This window comes from Lithobates pipiens, unplaced genomic scaffold (assembly GCF_037356315.1).
Source record: "Lithobates pipiens isolate NorthernLeopardFrog02 unplaced genomic scaffold, aLitPip1_a1.2 Scaffold_23, whole genome shotgun sequence".
Classification (NCBI taxonomy): Eukaryota; Metazoa; Chordata; class Amphibia; order Anura; family Ranidae; genus Lithobates; species Lithobates pipiens.
In genome coordinates, this window is record NW_027507785.1 from 292,158,542 (window position 1) to 292,175,265 (window position 16,724).

Genomic DNA, 16,724 nt, shown 5'->3' on the forward strand with positions numbered 1-16,724 from the left:
GAGACCTGTTCTGGTACACACTGCTGTTACATCCTGTGAGGGTCCTCGGTTGGTTGTCATCCCGCCGGGCTTGTTGTGAATTACCTAACTTTAACTTTAATACAAGTTCTGTTTTTTTCAACTGGACTTGCACTGTGTTGCACCTCCCCACATGCTTTATATACTATATACAGATCTTTTCCCTGTGCCTGTATATCTATACCATTTGATTTGTTCCAATAACTGGTCCTAGCCTTAAAGTGATTGTAAAGTCTGTTTTTTTGCTTTTTTTAAAATAACAAACATGTTATACTTGCCTCCTCTATGCAGTTGGTTTTGCACAGAGCAGCCCGGATCCTCCTCTTCTCTGGTCCCTCTTCTGTGCTCCCGGCCCCTCCCTCCTGTCCAGTGCCCCCACAGTCAGTAGCCTCCTATGGGGGCACCCAAACCAAGTCACAGCTCAGTGTGTGTCCATTCAGACACAGAGCCCTGACACTGATTGACAGTCGTGGGTGCCCCAAAGGACAGTCGTGGACATCGTTGGAGAGAGATGGGGCTCAGGTAAGTAATGGGGGGGGCTGCTACACAAAAGGTTTTTCATCTTAAAGTGGAAGTATACCTGCACACGGGAAAAAAAAACACACAAAAAAGAAAAAAAACCCTCTTAGGCAATGGCATAATGGCAATGGCATAATAAGCTAGTATGCAATGCATACTAGCTCATTATGAAAAACTCATCTTAGAATGAGGTCCCTGTATCACATCCCGGTCCACGCTAAGGGAGCTAACATTTTGCCCTTGGCGCTTCTTCCAACGTCAGCGGCGCATGCACTGTGACGGCCCAGCTGCTAAGGATAATCCTGCATGCATGCGTGGGAGTGACGTCATCCGGGGCTCCGGCCACTCACAGTGCTGGAGCTGCGATGTCACTCCCACGCATGCACGAACGAGTACAGGTTTAGGAGATATTCATTTTACCTACAGGTAAGCCTTATTATAGGCTTACCTGTAGGTAAAAAAAATAAAAAATAAAAGTTTACAACCACTTTAATGCATAGATTGCATTAGGATAAAAAAATAATTACTACTCTGGTCATAATTACCATTTTATGTTACCTCCATGCAGCCTGTTTTAACCCTAAAAAGGCCGAAGCACCATGCCACAACCACTGGCTCCGGGACAGTCCCTGCTGCTTCCCCAAACTTCCGGATTATAGAGGAGAGTACTGAGGCATTTAGGGTTGGCTGCTTCAGCTGTCATTCTGGGAGGAGGTAGTAGGGTATGTCTTGCCGGGCTTTGGTCCAGGGCAGGACTGTGTATATAGGCAGCTTGTTAGCAGCTGGTTAGGTAAAGGAGAAACCCACAAACAAGGCAGCGGGGGCAGCAGTTTGGGGACCAGCTAAGACCGAACTAAGACTAGGCATCTTTAAGTATGGAGAACGTGCACTGAAATGTACCAAGAAAAAAAAAGAGGTTTAATATCACTTTAAGATGGGGATTACATTTACAGAAGCAAAACGCATGTGCAAACGCCTTATATGGCATCTGTTATTTTGTATCATGGTCCTAGCATGTGTCTTTTTTTATCATTTGAAATTGTAATGTTTCTGAAAGAAAAAAAAAAAAAACTTAAAAACCATGTACACTAATTATATGTTTTTATTCTCAAGCAGAGCCTGGCAAGCTATGATGTGTGCAGCATTCTCCTGGGGACATCTACCATGCTAGTATGGCTGGGAGTTATCCGTTATTTAGGGTTCTTTCAGAAATATAATGTAAGTACTCCCCATGTGGATTGTTTAATTTTCATTTGGTTTTCATAGTTACATAGTAGGTGAGGTTGAAAAAAGACACAAGTCCATCAAGTCCAATCTATGTATGTGATGTGTGATTATATGTCAGTATTACATTGTATATCCCTGTATTTCGTGTGCTTATCTAATAGTTTTTTGAAACTATCGATGTTCCCCACCTGTGGAAGGGAATTCCACATCCTTGCCGCTCTTACAGTAAAGAACCCCACTACACAGTTTATGGTTAAGCCTCTTTTCTTTTCATTTTAATGAGTGGCCGTGTCTTGTTAAACTCCCTTTTTCGTGAAAAAGTTTTATCCCTATTGTGGGGTCACCAGTACGGTATTTGTAAATTGAAATCATATCCCCTCTCAAGCGTCTCTTCTCCAGAGAGAATAAGTTCAGTGCTCACAGCCTTTCCTCATAACTAATATCCTCCAGACCCTTTATTAGCTTTGTTGCCCTTCTTTGTACTCGCTCCATTTCCAGTACATCCTTCCTGAGGACCGGTGCCCAGAACTGGACAGCATACCCCACGTGTGGCTGGACCAGAATCTTGTAGAGCAGAAGAATTATCACTTTATCCCTGAAATTAATACCTTTTTTAATGCATGCCAATATTCTGTTTGATTGGCTAGCAGCAGCTTGGCATTGCTGAACCTATCATCTACTAGGATCCCCAGGTCCTTTTCCATCCTAGATTCCCCCAGAGGTTCTCCCCCCAGTGTATAGATTGCATTCATATTTTTGCCACCCAAATGCATTATTTTAAATTTTTCTACATTAAACCTCATTTGCCATGTAGTTGCCCATCCCATTAATTTGTTTAGATCTTCTTGCAAGGTTTCCACATCCTGTGGAGAAGTTATTGCCCTGCTTAACTTAGTATTGTTCGCAAATACAGAGATTGAACTGTTTACCCCATCCTCCAGGTCGTTTATGAACACATTAAATAGGATTGGTCCCAGCACAGAACCCTGGGGGACACCACTAACCACCCCTGACCATTCCGAGTACCCCCATTTATCACCACCCTCTGAACCCGCCCTTGTAGCCAGTTTTCAATCCATGTACTCACCCTATGGTCCATGCCAACAGACCTTATTTTGTACAGTAAATGTTTATGGGGAACTCAAATGCTTTTGCAAAATCCAGATACACCACGTCTATAGGGCTTCTTTTATCTGTTTTTTTTTCCTTATGTAAATTTACCATACAGATATTTCTGCATTTATTTGCAGATACAGATATATCAGAAATCAGGAAGAGTGGCTAAATGGATTTAGTTTTTTGCAAATTCTCATTAACTCTCAGTTGTGCTCCTTAAAGTGGTTGTAAAGGATGAAGACTTTTTACCTTCATGCATTGTATGCATGAAGGTAAAGAACCTTCAGTATGTTGCTTACCCCCCAGCCCCCATAAATACATACCTGAGCCGATCTTGATCCAGCGATGTGCACAAGACCTGCCTGTGTCCCACCTCTCTGCTTCCTCATTGGCTGAGACACAGAAGTGGGGTATCAGAGAAAAGGGGGCTGAATACAGCCACTCTTTTCAGATATTTATTTGTAAGAAAATGTGAAAACGATTTATCATTTTCCTTCCAATTCACAATTCTGTGGCACTTTTGTTGGTCTAACACATAAAATACATTTACGTTTTTGGTTGTAACATGATAAAAATTCGGAAAATTTCAAGGGGTATGAATACTTTTTCAAGGCACTGTGTGTATGTGTATATATATGTATATGTGTATATATATATATATATATATATATATATATATATATATATATATATATATATATATATATATATATATATATATATATACATATATACATATATACAGTGGTGTGAAAAAGTGTTTGCCCCCTTCCTCATTTCCTGTTCCTTTGCATGTTTGTCACACTTAAGTGTTTCGGAACATCAAACCAATTTAAAAAATAGTCAAGGACAACACAAGTAAACACAAAATGCAATTTGTAAATGAAGGTGTTTATTATTAAAGGTGAAAAAAAATCAAAACCATCATGGCCCTGTGTGAAAAAGTGATTGCCCCCCTTGTTAAAACATACTATAACTGTGGTTGTCCACACCTGAGTTCAATTTCTCTAGCCACACCCAGGCCTGATTATTGCCACACCTGTTCACAATCAAGGCATCACTTAAATAGGAGCTGCTTGACACAGTAAGGTCCACCAGAAGATCCTTAAAAGCTACACATCATGCCGAGACCCAAAGAAATTCAGGAACAATTGAGAAAGAAAGTAATTGAGATCTATCAGTCTGGAAAGGGTTATAAAACGGAAAATTGTATACTCACCTTTCCGTAATTTTCCTTTCCTGTTGCATCTCATGGCAGCATACACCTATGGGTTGTGGCTCCGCCCCCGCAACCTGATAGGACCGATTAACTATTAAATCTTGAGAGGGCCCCTGCTTCAGCATTCTCAATATATAGATACCTCACCTTAGACGGGTGGGCATCTGTATGCTGCCATGAGATGCAACAGGAAAGGAAAATTACGGAAAGGTGAGTATACAATTTTCCGTTTTCCTGTCGCATCATGGCAGCATACACCTATGGGGAATAACTCGCAAAACTGGGTGGGTCTAAGCAGAAAAAGTTTATTTACAAGGAATGGAGGAATTGGACTGAATAATCGCTCTACCAAATTCCACCGTGGACAACCTAGCGGAGTCCACTTTGTAGTGGGATATAAAAGTACTTTTTGAAGACCATGTGGCTGCCTTGCAGATGGTTTCTGAGGAGACTTTGCAGAAAGCTGCCCAGGAGGTTGCCATTGCCCTTGTAGAGTGTGCCTTTAAGCCCTCAGGTATCTGAGCTTGATTAGAAGAGTAGGATTTCTTTATGGTTTTCACGAGCCATGCTGCGATGGTGCGGGAAGTAGCTGCCTGGCCTCTTCTGGAGCCATGAGGGATGACTAGGAGGTTTTCCACTTTCCTGAAGTCACTGGTCTTTGAGAGGTAGGCCAGTAAGTTAGATTTTACATCCAGTGGATGAGGGTCGCCCTGCTCTGTAGAAAGAGTGGGAAGGCATATTTCCTGATTAAAATGAAAGGAGGAAGCCACTTTGGGGACGAAGCGGTCTGAAGGTTTCAGAACTACCTTGTCTGGGTAGATGGTAAGGTATGGTTCCTTTGCCATTAGTGCATGCATTTCCGACACCCTCTTGGCTGATGTAATCGCTATCAGAAAGGTGATTTTGAGGGTTAGATTCCAAAGGGAAGCTTTTTCAACTGGAAAGAAAGGATCATGGGATAGGAAGTCCAGTACTAACGAAAGATCCCAAGTTGGAAATGAGGGCTTTCTGGGAGGTCTCAATCTTAGACAAGCCTTCTGGAATTGAGAAATAAGAGGTTCTTGAGCCCATTTCACCCCCGTTATGGCAGATAGAGCTGATACGTGTACTTTCAAGGTGCTTGAACCAAGACCTTTGTCAAGACCTAGCTGAAGGAACTCTAGTACCTGAGCAACTGTAGGGGCTGAAGGGTCCCAGGCTTGTTGTTGTGCGATCGAGAGGAACTTATCCCATATTCTCTTGTAAGTGTTATTAGTGGTAAACCTTCTGGCTTGGAGAAGGGTGTTTATCACTTTGTGGGAGCATCCGTGAGCTATGAACCTAGCCCTTTCAGTCTCCATGCTGTTAGGTGTAACTTCTCCGGGCATGGATGGAGGAATTGACCTTGAGAGAGTAGATCCGCTGTCACAGGGAGCGGCAATGGTTCTGCTGTACTCAATTGGAGTAGGGTCGTGAACCACGGCCTCCTCGGCCAAAAGGGCAGGACTGCTAAGACTGTGGAACTTGATTTCCTGAGTCTGAGTAGAAGCCTCGATATGATTGGAGTTGGTGGAAACACGTAACCTAGGTGGAAATTCCAGTTGTGATGTAAACAATCCGTGCCTTCCGCCGAAGGAAAGGGAACTCTCGCCAGGTACCTCTGACACTTTGCGTTGTTTGGAGTTGCTGCCAGATCGATATCCGGAACCCCCCAAGTCTTCGTTATCAGAGAAAAGGCCTGACTGCTTAGGGCCCATTCGTGGTTGGATACGAACTGTCGACTCAAAGTGTCTGCTATCTGGTTCTGGACACCTGGCACGTATGTTGCCCTGAGACTGGTTAAATTCAGTTGCGCCCATTGGAAGACTGGTTGGACTTCTTGCAACATGGAGCGACTCCTGGTGCCTCCTTGCCTGTTGATATAGGCCACAGCCACTCGATTGTTCATCTTTAGTAGGACATCTTTTCCCTGCAGAAATGGGCTGAAGGCTAGTAGTGCCTGGAAAGCTGCTTTCATCTCCAATAAGTTGGAAACCACCTCGTGTGTCCTGAATGGCCAACAACCTTGGGCTGCGTGGTGACGATAGTGTGCTCCCCATCCTTCCATGCTGGCATCCGATGTGACTACTTCTTGAGAGAGAAGGACTAAGCGTTTGCACCTCTTCAGATTGGGTGGTTTTGTCCACCATGATAGCGATTGCTTCACCTCTTCCCGGATCACTATCGGCTGGGTCATTGACACGCCGTTCCATTGTTTGAGGAATGATATTTGGAGAGGCCTGGCATTCCACTGGGCCCATTGTACCATTGGGATAGTTGCCGAGAATGACCCTAAAATACTGAGACATTCCCTGGCGGGGATGGTAGTGGCCACGAGTAATCTCTTTACTTTCCGGATTAGGATAGGAACTTTCTCCTCCGGGAGTTCTATTGTATTGAGTCGGGTATCCAGCTCTGCCCCCAGAAAAATCATTCGCTGTGTAGGATTTAGACTGCTCTTTGCCCAATTTATCAGCCACCCAAATTTTTGCAGGGTGGAAATTAGGATTGTGCGGTGAAGTAGGAGGGAATCTCGGTTGTCGGCCAGGAGAAGGATATCGTCTAGGTAGTGGTGCACCCTCAGGCCTTGCTCCCTTAATAGGGCAATTACTGGCAGTAACACTTTTGTAAATGTTCTTGGAGCAGTGGATATTCCGAACGGGAGACTTTGGAATTGGAAATGTTGATGACCTACAACAAAACTGAGAAATTTCTGAAATGAGGTGTGAATGGGAACGTGCAGGTAGGCGTCTTGTAAATCGATGGAGAGCATCCAATCTCCTATGTTGATGGCCTGGAGGATTGTCTGCAGACTCTCCATTTTGAATGCCTCCACCAGGATTCGGTGATTGAGTTTTTTTAAGTCCATGACAGGACGTAAGTCTCCTGTTTTCTTTTTTACCAGAAATAGGGGAGAATAGAATCCTCTCCCTCTCTGTGGTAGAGGAACTTCCCTTATAGCTTGCTTCTGGATTAGGTCCTGAACATATCCGTTCAGTAGTACTCTCTTTTGGTGAGATGATGGTATCTTTGTTATTCGGAAATGGTCCCTTGGGTGCTTTCGGAACCTCCATCTGTGTCCGAATTGGACAGTCGCCACTGCCCATGGATCCTTTAATGTCCCCGCCCATACCTGCTTGAACAACCTTAGCCTGGCTCCTACTACAGCTGGTTGGGCGGGCGCACCTTCAAAAAGACTTTTGATCCCCTGAAGGGGTCTTGGCTTTCTGGAGCTTGAGGAAGGATGATTGAGTTCTCCTGTACAGTTTCTCCTGTACTCCTTGCCAGGTCTATAGGATCTTGCCTCCCTATACTTGTCTGGGAGGTTACGTCTGGGGGCTGACGGTCTTTGCTGTTTAGATCTTCTGTCTGAAGGGATCAGACCCGATTTTCCCCCGGTAACTTTAGAAATCGCAGAATCTAGCTTTTCTCCAAAGAGATTTGCTCCGTCAAATGGAATCTTGCACCAGTTTGTCTTTGAGGATGGGTCTGCAGACCAGGGTTTCAGCCAAAGTGCCCTTCTGGCCGTTACTGAGCTCAGCATTGCTCTAGATGTAGATTTAATTATATCTACAGAGGCTTCTGCGACAAAGTCGCCTGCGAGAGATAGTTCCTGTAGGGCTGAGATTACCTTCTCTTGTTCCCCTTCTGACACCAGTCTCTCGGTATTGGCGGACCAGTTGGAAATGGCTCTACCGACAGCTGCTAGGGCCACAGCTGGTCTGCATGCGCCTCCTGCTGATAGGTAAGATCTTTTCAGATCTAGGTCAATTTTCCTATCTAGCGCATCTTTAAATGTAACCGCATCTTCGATTGGAAGTGTCACATGTCTGGCAAGACGCATCAGAGAAGAATCCACCACTGGCGGGGTCACTAATGGAGTGACACTAGGCTCCTTCAGGGAATAAAGTTTTGCTAACCTGTTAGTTAGACTGATCTTCTTATCCGGCTTTTGCCATTCCTCTTTAATCAAATCCTCTAGTTCCTCAATAAATGGGAAGGTCTCAGGATCTTTCTTGAGATTTGGAAAATATTTCCTCAGCTTCTGAGGAGTTTGTTTCTCTTCCACCCAGTTGATCGCTTCCTTCACTGATTTAATGAAGGGTTCAACTAATGCAAAGTCGAAGCCGGTAGAGGCGTCAATGTCATCATTATCTGACAAAGGATCTGACATCCTTGAAGTGGAGGGAACAGCAGATGTGGTGCCTTGCAAAGGTCTGCTAGTTTCCGGCCCTGCGATTTGGAGGGGCGATTCAGTGGCTGGAATACTGGGATCTAATTCCCTGTCTTTTGTTGCTTCATTGAAGCATGAACGACAGGCCAGCTTGTCTGGGAGAGCTATTGCGCCACAAACCCAGCATGAGTTTCCAGAGGGATGGAGACTTTGAGCGCGAGAGGAATGTCTGCTAGTAGGGGATCTTCTGTGGTAGGAGTGTCCATGTCGAGAGTAGGACCTTGATCGCCTCCTCCTGTGATCTCCGCTCTCTCTGCGCCTTGAGCGGCTTCTGCTATGGTCTTGGCCCCGTCTATGACTTGAGCGGCTTCTTCTTGAGCGCCTTGAGTGCGACGATCTGGATGACCTGATAGGGCTGTGCAATTTAGACAGCGTTAGTGACAGGCTCTCTTTTTCCTCTTCGTACTTACCAAGTTGACCCCGCTTACCTAATAGGCTGGTGATGGTCTGCTGGGGCAGCGGCCTCCATGAAGAGTGAATCCTAAAAACGAACGGAAATCAGTGTGCAAAGACAGATAGGGAGATATGCAATTTGCAGAAAAAGAACTTTAGAAACGAAGAGACTGACCTGAGATCCGAAGGGAACGATATGTATGTATATATATAAGAAAGAAGCGATCGGAATGACGAAAGACGATCTTGGTCGTGAAGCAGCAGCAGCCACGGTGCACAAAGCGAAAATGCCATTTTTAAACCCCGCGCCAATGCCGTCGTGACGTCGACGTCATCCCGCACATGCGCAGAAGTGTCCCACGACATTCGACTCCATTTTGGAAAGTGGCAAACCGACAAGGCAACGAGGCACTGAACGCCAGCGCATGCGCAGAGGAGTTCAATCATCGGCGCCCGAGGAGCGATGTTCTACAGAGCTTGACAAGAAAGGAACAGAAGATACCTAGAAAGTACAGGTTAGAGGCCGCTGCATAATAAATCTGTTTAAGATTTGAAAAGGTAAATAACGATACCCCTGAGACCATCAGAGTGGGGATTCCTCCATTAAGCTCATTTAGAGGCTGTACAGGTAGGACTTCCACCCAGGAGAGGCTTGAACCTGGCTGGGGCGATAGCGGTAAGGGGTGATGTCCGGTCTTCTCAGGTGAGGAAAAAAAGGAGAATGCTGAAGCAGGGGCCCTCTCAAGATTTAATAGTTAATCGGTCCTATCAGGTTGCGGGGGCGGAGCCACAACCCATAGGTGTATGCTGCCATGATGCGACAGGAAAGCCATTTCCAAAGCTTTGGGAATCCAGCGAACCACAGTGAGAGCCATTATCCACAAATGGCGAAGACATGGAACAGTGGTGAACCTTCCCAGGAGTGGCCAGCCGCCCAAAATTACCCCAAGAGCGCAGCGACGACTCATCCAAGAGGTCACAAAAGACCCCACAACAACGTCCAAGGAACTGCAGGCCTCACTTGCCTCAGTTAAGGTCAGCGTTCATGCCTCCACCATCAGGAAAAGACTGGCCAAAAATGGCCTGCATGGCAGAGTTCCAAGGAGAAAACCACTGCTGAGCAAAAAGAACATCAAAGCTCATCTCAATTTCTCCACAACACATCTTGATGATCCCCAAGACTTTTGGGACAACATTCTGTGGACCGATGAGACAAAAGTGGAACTCTTTGGAAGGTGTGTGTCCAAGTATATCTGGCGTAGAAGGAACACTGCATTTCAGAAAAAGAACATTATACCAACAGTAAAATATGGTGGTGGTAGTGTGATGGTCTGGGGCTGTTTTGCTGCTTCAGGACCTGGAAGACTTGCCGTGATAAAAGGAACTATGAATTCTGCTGTCTACCAAGAGATCCTGAAGGAGAATGTCCGACCATCTGTTCGTGTACTCAAGCTGAAACGAACTTGGGTTCTGCAGCAGGACAATGATCCTAAACACACCAGCAAGTCCACCACCGAATGGCTGAAGAAAAACAAAATGAAGACTTTGGAGTGGCCTAGCCAAAGTCCTGACCTGAATCCTATTGAGATGTTGTGGTATGACCTTAAAAAGGCCGTTCATGCTCGAAAACCCTCTAATGTAACTGAATTAGGACAATTCTGCAAAGATGAGTGGGCCAAAATTCCTCCAGGACGCTGTAAAAGCCTCATTGCACGTTATCGCAAATGCTTGGTTGCAGTTGTTGCTGCTAAGGGTGGCCCAACCAGTTATTAGGTTTAGGGGGCAATCACTTTTTCACACAGGGCCATGATGGTTTGGATTTTTTTTCACCTTTAATAATAAACACCTTCATTTACAAATTGCATTTTGTGTTTACTTGTGTTGTCCTTGACTATTGTTTAAATTGGTTTGATGTTCCGAAACACTTAAGTGTGACAAACATGCAAAGGAACAGGAAATGAGGAAGGGGGCAAACACTTTTTCACACCACTGTACATATATACAGACAAAAACTGTGGACTTGCTAGTACCACTATGGCTTGCATTGCATGTGCACAGTGTATTCTGGAGCTGCGGTTTTAGCCATATTACCATAGAAACTGTTTTTGTTTTCATGCTGCCCTCAGTGCTTCTAGAAACTCTTACATGAAAAATTGTGCATTCAGGCACAGAAAGAACGGCGATCACGGACATTATCACCTGACCAGCATATCAGGAACTCTTCAGCACAGGGCTATCTCATCAGGCTGGTATTCATTGATTACAGGCATTTATAAAGCACCAACAATTTACCCTCAACGATCTTACAGTCTAAGGTTCATATGATACATTTATGCACACATGCAAACACATATTATTAATACCTGTTCAGAAGCCAATTAACCTACAAGAATGTTTTTGAGTGTGGGAGAAAACACCTCGCAAGCACAAAGAGATTATACAAACTTCATGCAGTCAAGCAGCTATAGATGGTGCGATTTTCTTTCCTGCTACCTCAGATTGCAGGAAAGAAAAATCGCTCAATTCCCACATTAACACAGCCGTCCCTGTCGGGAGAACACACAGTGGTTATTGCTAGTGGCTATAGCAACTGCCAATAATTGCATGAAAGATCCAACATGCTGGTTGTCCCCAAGTCGATCGATTAACTTGGATACAAATAGCCTGCCTGTACATGGTTCGAATCTCAGCCGGTCCCTGCTGAACCGGCTGAGATTCGAACCGTCTATGGCCGGCTTTAGGCTGGATTCACAACTATGCAGTTTCAGTGCTTTTTGCATTTTGCAGATTTGTACTACAGTCCATTTACCATGGTTTCCTATGGAACGCGTTCTGCTGTGCAAATCTGCAAACAAGCCACAGTACTGCCTGCTTAAGTGTTATGGAAGGATGGATAGGGTGGTGCCAAGCTGTTCTCTCTAGAACGTAACATACAGTAGTATATTTTTATGCATTTCATTTTTATGCAAAACTGTGGAAGTTATGTTGATTGTATTGGAAGAATGCCAGATTATGCAAAGTTATTTTTATATGCATTTGCTTTTCGCAGCTCTTGATCCTTACTCTGAGAGCCGCACTTCCAAATGTGATGCGCTTTTGCTGCTGTGCAGCCATGATCTACTTAGGCTACTGCTTCTGTGGCTGGATTGTTCTGGGACCCTATCACACCAAGGTAATGTACCAGCATGACACCATATTAATGATCCGAGAGCAGGTGTAAATGTACTGACTGTTGTGCTTGTTTCTTGCCTAGTTCCGGTCTCTGGACATGGTGTCTGAGTGTCTGTTCTCACTGATAAATGGCGATGATATGTTCACTACATTTTCCATCATGCAACAGAAGAGCTATTTAGTGTGGCTGTTCAGCCGTGTCTACCTCTACTCCTTCATCAGCCTATTCATCTATATGGTTCTCAGCCTTTTCATTGCTCTGATTACTGACACTTATGATACAATTAAGGTGGGTTCATTTCCAGTTGACTTTTAGCTTTCATTCCTTAAAATGCATTTAAAAACTAAAATTGGGAATAGCTACTATAGAAAACACCTCCGATTTACTTTACTGCTGTTGTCACACATTATCCCAAGTCTTCCTCCATGCTACTTTATAAACGCAGTTGTTGACTGTGGGAATTTGTGCCCATTCATACAAAAGAGTATTCATGCGGTCAGTTACATACACCTATATTGCCAAAAGTATTGGGACACTGGATTCAGGTGTTCCAATCACCTCCATGGCCACAGGTGTATAAAATCAAGCACCAAGACATGCAGACTGCTTCTACAAACATTTGTGAAAGAATGGGTCGCTCTCGGGAGCGCAGTGAATTCAAACGTGGTACTGTGATAGGTTGCCACCTGTACAATATGTCCATCCATGAAGTTTCCTTGCTACTAAATATTCCACCGTCAACTGTTACGCCCCATACACACTATCAGTTTTTCTGCTGATTTTTTCCTTCAGGTTTACCAAAACCATGTTTTGATTCATGCCTGATTTTGCATCATGCCTGATTGCATACAAATTGAAACTCCTAAGGTTTGACCTCATATTATATGGTTTTGGTAAATCTGAAGGAAAAACTCAGCAGAACAACTGATAGTGTGTATGGGGCTTTAGTGGTGTTATAACAAAGTGGAAGCAACTGGGAACAACAGAAACTCAGCTACGAAGTGGTAGGCCACCTAAAGATGACAGAACGGGGTCAGCGCATGCTGAAGTGCATAGTGCACAGAAGTCGCCAACTGTCTGCAGAGTCAATAGCTACAGACCCCTAAACTTCGTATGGTCTTCAGATTAGCACAACAACAGTGCGTAGAGAGCTTCATGGAATGGGTTTCCATGGCCGAGCAGCTGCATCCAAGCCTTACATCACCAAGTGCAATGCAAAGCGTTGAATGCAGTGGTGTAAAGCACACTACCACCGGACTCTAGAGCAGTGGAGACGTGTGCTCTGGAGTGACGAATCACGCTTCTCTGTCTGGCAATCCAATGGATATGTCTGGCTTTGGCCGTTGCCAGGAGAACGGTACTTGCCTGACTGTAGTTCATTCAGTGAATGAATGATGCGCCCGTGTGAACGGAGCCCCATGCGGCCGCGTTCTTTTCAAATTATGATAGCAGATGCGAGGAGAAGATCCCCGGCTGGCTGTCACAATTAGATGGGGGATCGGGAAGAGGCTGCAGGAGTGGGAACATGTTACATATTCTACCCTAATAATGATTGGAAGGTGAACTTATCCTTTATCCCTTGCTACAGCTCATAGCACAAAATAAATAAAAAGGGCAGCATATTTATTACACTAGATGCAGCCCGACTGCATTACCGTAATGGATACAGAAGTTACATTTGGGTTAAAGGGGTTAAGTGATATGGTTAGTAACAGGAGCCTTATTTATAGTACACACTACCGTTTTTACTAGGCTTAACGCTGAAACCTAAATGCATCTGGCTTCTAGCACTGAAAATAAATGTGCAACAAGTGTATTTGATGCAATGTGTTGGGCTCTCCTGGATGTCAGCAGAACATTATTCAGAGCAGAGCCGAGTAAGAATGTGTTTTCTGACAAGGGGGTATTCAATCTAGTTCTCTTTAGATAAGTGTCCTGTGTTTGGAATGCTTTCCATTGTGTCTGTCATCATTATCACTTAATACTAGAATTTAGGTGCCCAAGCTATGCGGGTCAGTGGCACCCTCATAGAACAAACAGAACTTTGCTTAGGTAAGCGCTGTATGTTAACCTTTTCAATACCGGGTACTTTCGCACCTTCTTGCCCAGGCCAATTTTCAGCTTTAAGCGCTGTCACTTTTTAAATAACAATTGTGCGGTCATGCTATGCTGCACCCAAACTAAGTTTTTATCATTTTGTTCCCACAAATAGAGCTTTCTTTTGGTGGTATTTAATCACCTCTGCGGTTTTTATTTTTTGCTAAACGAATAAAAAAGGAACGAAAAAAAAAAGTTAAAAAAGTAAGTTTTCCCCTTCTCTGATGGCCACTGATAAGTTGCACCAATGAGGCAGCACTGATGAGGTGGCACTGATGGGCACTGACAATGAACACTGATAGGTGGCACTGATAGGCAACACTGATAGGTGGCATTGATAGGCAACACTGATAGGTGGCATTGATAGGCGGCACTGATGGGCACTCATGGGTGGCACTGATAGGTGACACTGGGCACTGAAAGCCTGCACTGATGGGTACTTATGGGTGGCACTGATAGATGGCACTAATGGGCACTGATAGGCAGAATTGATGGGCACTGATGGCTGGCACTGATAGATGTAACTGATAGGCATCACTGGCACTGGCAGGCATTTTGATTTTACACTGATTGGCAGCTGCCTGGGCACTGATTGATGGTCTAGGGTGGCATACCTGATGCTGCAGTGTGGTGCCAATCCCTGGTGGTCCTGGGCGGGCATCCGAGGGGGGACTGCGCTGATAATCAGCACAGACCCCCCTGTCAGGAGAGCAGTTGATCGGCTCTCCTCTACTCACGTCTGTGAGATGCGAGTGAGGAAAAGCCGATCAATGGCTCTTCCTGTTTACACTATGATCAGCTGTGATTGGACATGGCTGATCACGTGGTAAAGAGTCTCGAGTCTCGATCAGGTGCTCCCTCCTGCCATTTATTGTAAGGGAAACCGGCAGTGAAGCCTTGTGGCTTCACAGCAGGTTCCCTACTGTGCATGTGTAAAGCGTACTGCACTTTGTGACTTTGGTGCGGCAAGATCAGCCAGAAGTGGGAGCGGGTACCTTTCAAAACCAGGTACCTGCTCCCCCACCCCCCCCAAAACGTGCCAAATACAGCATTGGGGGGGAAGGGGGAGGCAAATAAGCAAAGCTTCCAGTTTTGGGTGGAGCTCTGATTTACCCTGTATGAGGTCTGTTTTTGCCCGTATGGGATGCACAGGTGTTCCATGCATTTGTGTGCAGACAGTCCCATTCATGTTTTGGGACGCAGTGGCTGCACAGATACAGCCGCTGCTCCCAATTTCACATCTGTGTGGGTGCATGTCAACAAACTCATGCTGTCTACGTTCCGAGACATGCGCCCACACGGATGTGAAATTAGGTGTAGTGACTGTATCCGGAACACCAATGGATCCCGCTGGAGAAAACAGTCCTTTGCACAGATGTATTTTTAAGTATGCCCATATGAATGCGGCCTAAGGCTATCCCTACTAAGAGAAATAGTGTCTTTGTTCCATTAACCCTTTTACTGCCAGGTCAGTACAGAAGTGCCAGCAGGTGGCCAAATCCGTACGCCGTACAGACCTACATTCCTGCTCTGTTATAAGCTCAGGGTCACAGAGTTAAATTATTATTTTTTTCTAAACTATCCAATGCCTCCTCACCACCTGTTTTAATACGATTTTTGCCAACAAATGCGGCGCAACTGCATGCCTCCCCCTCCCCAAACGTAAGTTTTAACAAAGCCTAAGGTCTTGTACCACTACAGGGCCGTGTTTATCAGCAAAGGAATGCATAGGTGTTTCATGTATCCCCATGCAGGCAGTCCCATTGATGGCAATTGGGACACAGCAGCTGCACGGGTATGCACAGGTGTTCTGTGCATTCCTGTGCAGGCAGTCTCATTCATGTCAATTGGGATGCAGCAGCTGCAAGGACACAACCACTGCTCCCAACTTGACATCCGTGTGGGTGCATGTCCCTGAAGTCAACCTGTCTGGGTTTGGGTCCATGCACCTACACCCACATGGATGACAGATCTGTCCTTGCAGCTGCTGTGTCCCATTTGACATGAATAGGACTGTCTGCACAGGGATGCACAGAATACCTGTGTATCCCCGTGCAGGTAAACACGGCTCTCCATGGGCGTACTCTTTAGTACACCCCACTGAACGAGGCCTTAGTAGGAATTTAGCAGGAATTACGTAAATTATATTATGATTATGTGTGCAAATAAGGATTTTAGTGTTTTTTTTGTGAAAATAGTGATTTGATACACATTTGTGCAAAAATTTCAGGGCCTTAAAAATCAGTAGCACTTTTTTTTATACTACTGGTCCTATGCTTTTAGAAAATATATGGTTTGGGGGGTCTTTCACAAATTCTGAATACTGTAAGGGAAAAACCTTCAGATTTAATTTTTTTTTGGGATATTTAAATTTTTTCGTATATTCAATTTTAACCATTTTGCAAAAAAAAGGCGCAATGTAAAAATGACAAATATTTGTTATTTATTAACTTCGTACAGGTTCAGCTTCTATATTTAGTTAGAATTTAGCAGGGATTTGTAAAATTAGCTGTGTTTTTATCTGCTAATAATGGTTTTAGTGTATTTTTAGCGAACATCTTGTTTTGATAAACATTTGAGCAAATACTGCGGGGTCTAAAAAATCAGTAGCACCTTTTTTTATTCGAGAGGTCATATGCTTTCAGAAAATATATGGTTTGGGGGATCCTTTACAATCTCTGAAAGCTGTAACTGAAAAATGAAAACCTCCA

General features: G+C 44.6%; 1 protein-coding gene across 5 annotated transcripts in view; it reads left to right on the plus strand.

Moving 5' to 3' along the window:
* Window positions 1-16,724, plus strand: part of MCOLN3 (mucolipin TRP cation channel 3) — an 89,069-nt gene that overhangs the window by 64,200 nt on the left and 8,145 nt on the right. For 3 of the 5 annotated variants that reach the window (XM_077450326.1, XM_077450329.1, XM_077450327.1), the window contains exons 11-13: window positions 1,651-1,755; window positions 11,794-11,916; window positions 11,998-12,204. In XM_077450326.1, coding sequence (XP_077306452.1) covers window positions 1,651-1,755; window positions 11,794-11,916; window positions 11,998-12,204 — 435 coding nt within the window. The remainder of the gene's footprint in view (window positions 1-1,650; window positions 1,756-11,793; window positions 11,917-11,997; window positions 12,205-16,724) is intronic. The other 2 variants (XM_077450331.1, XM_077450328.1) reach the window with 1 other exon arrangement.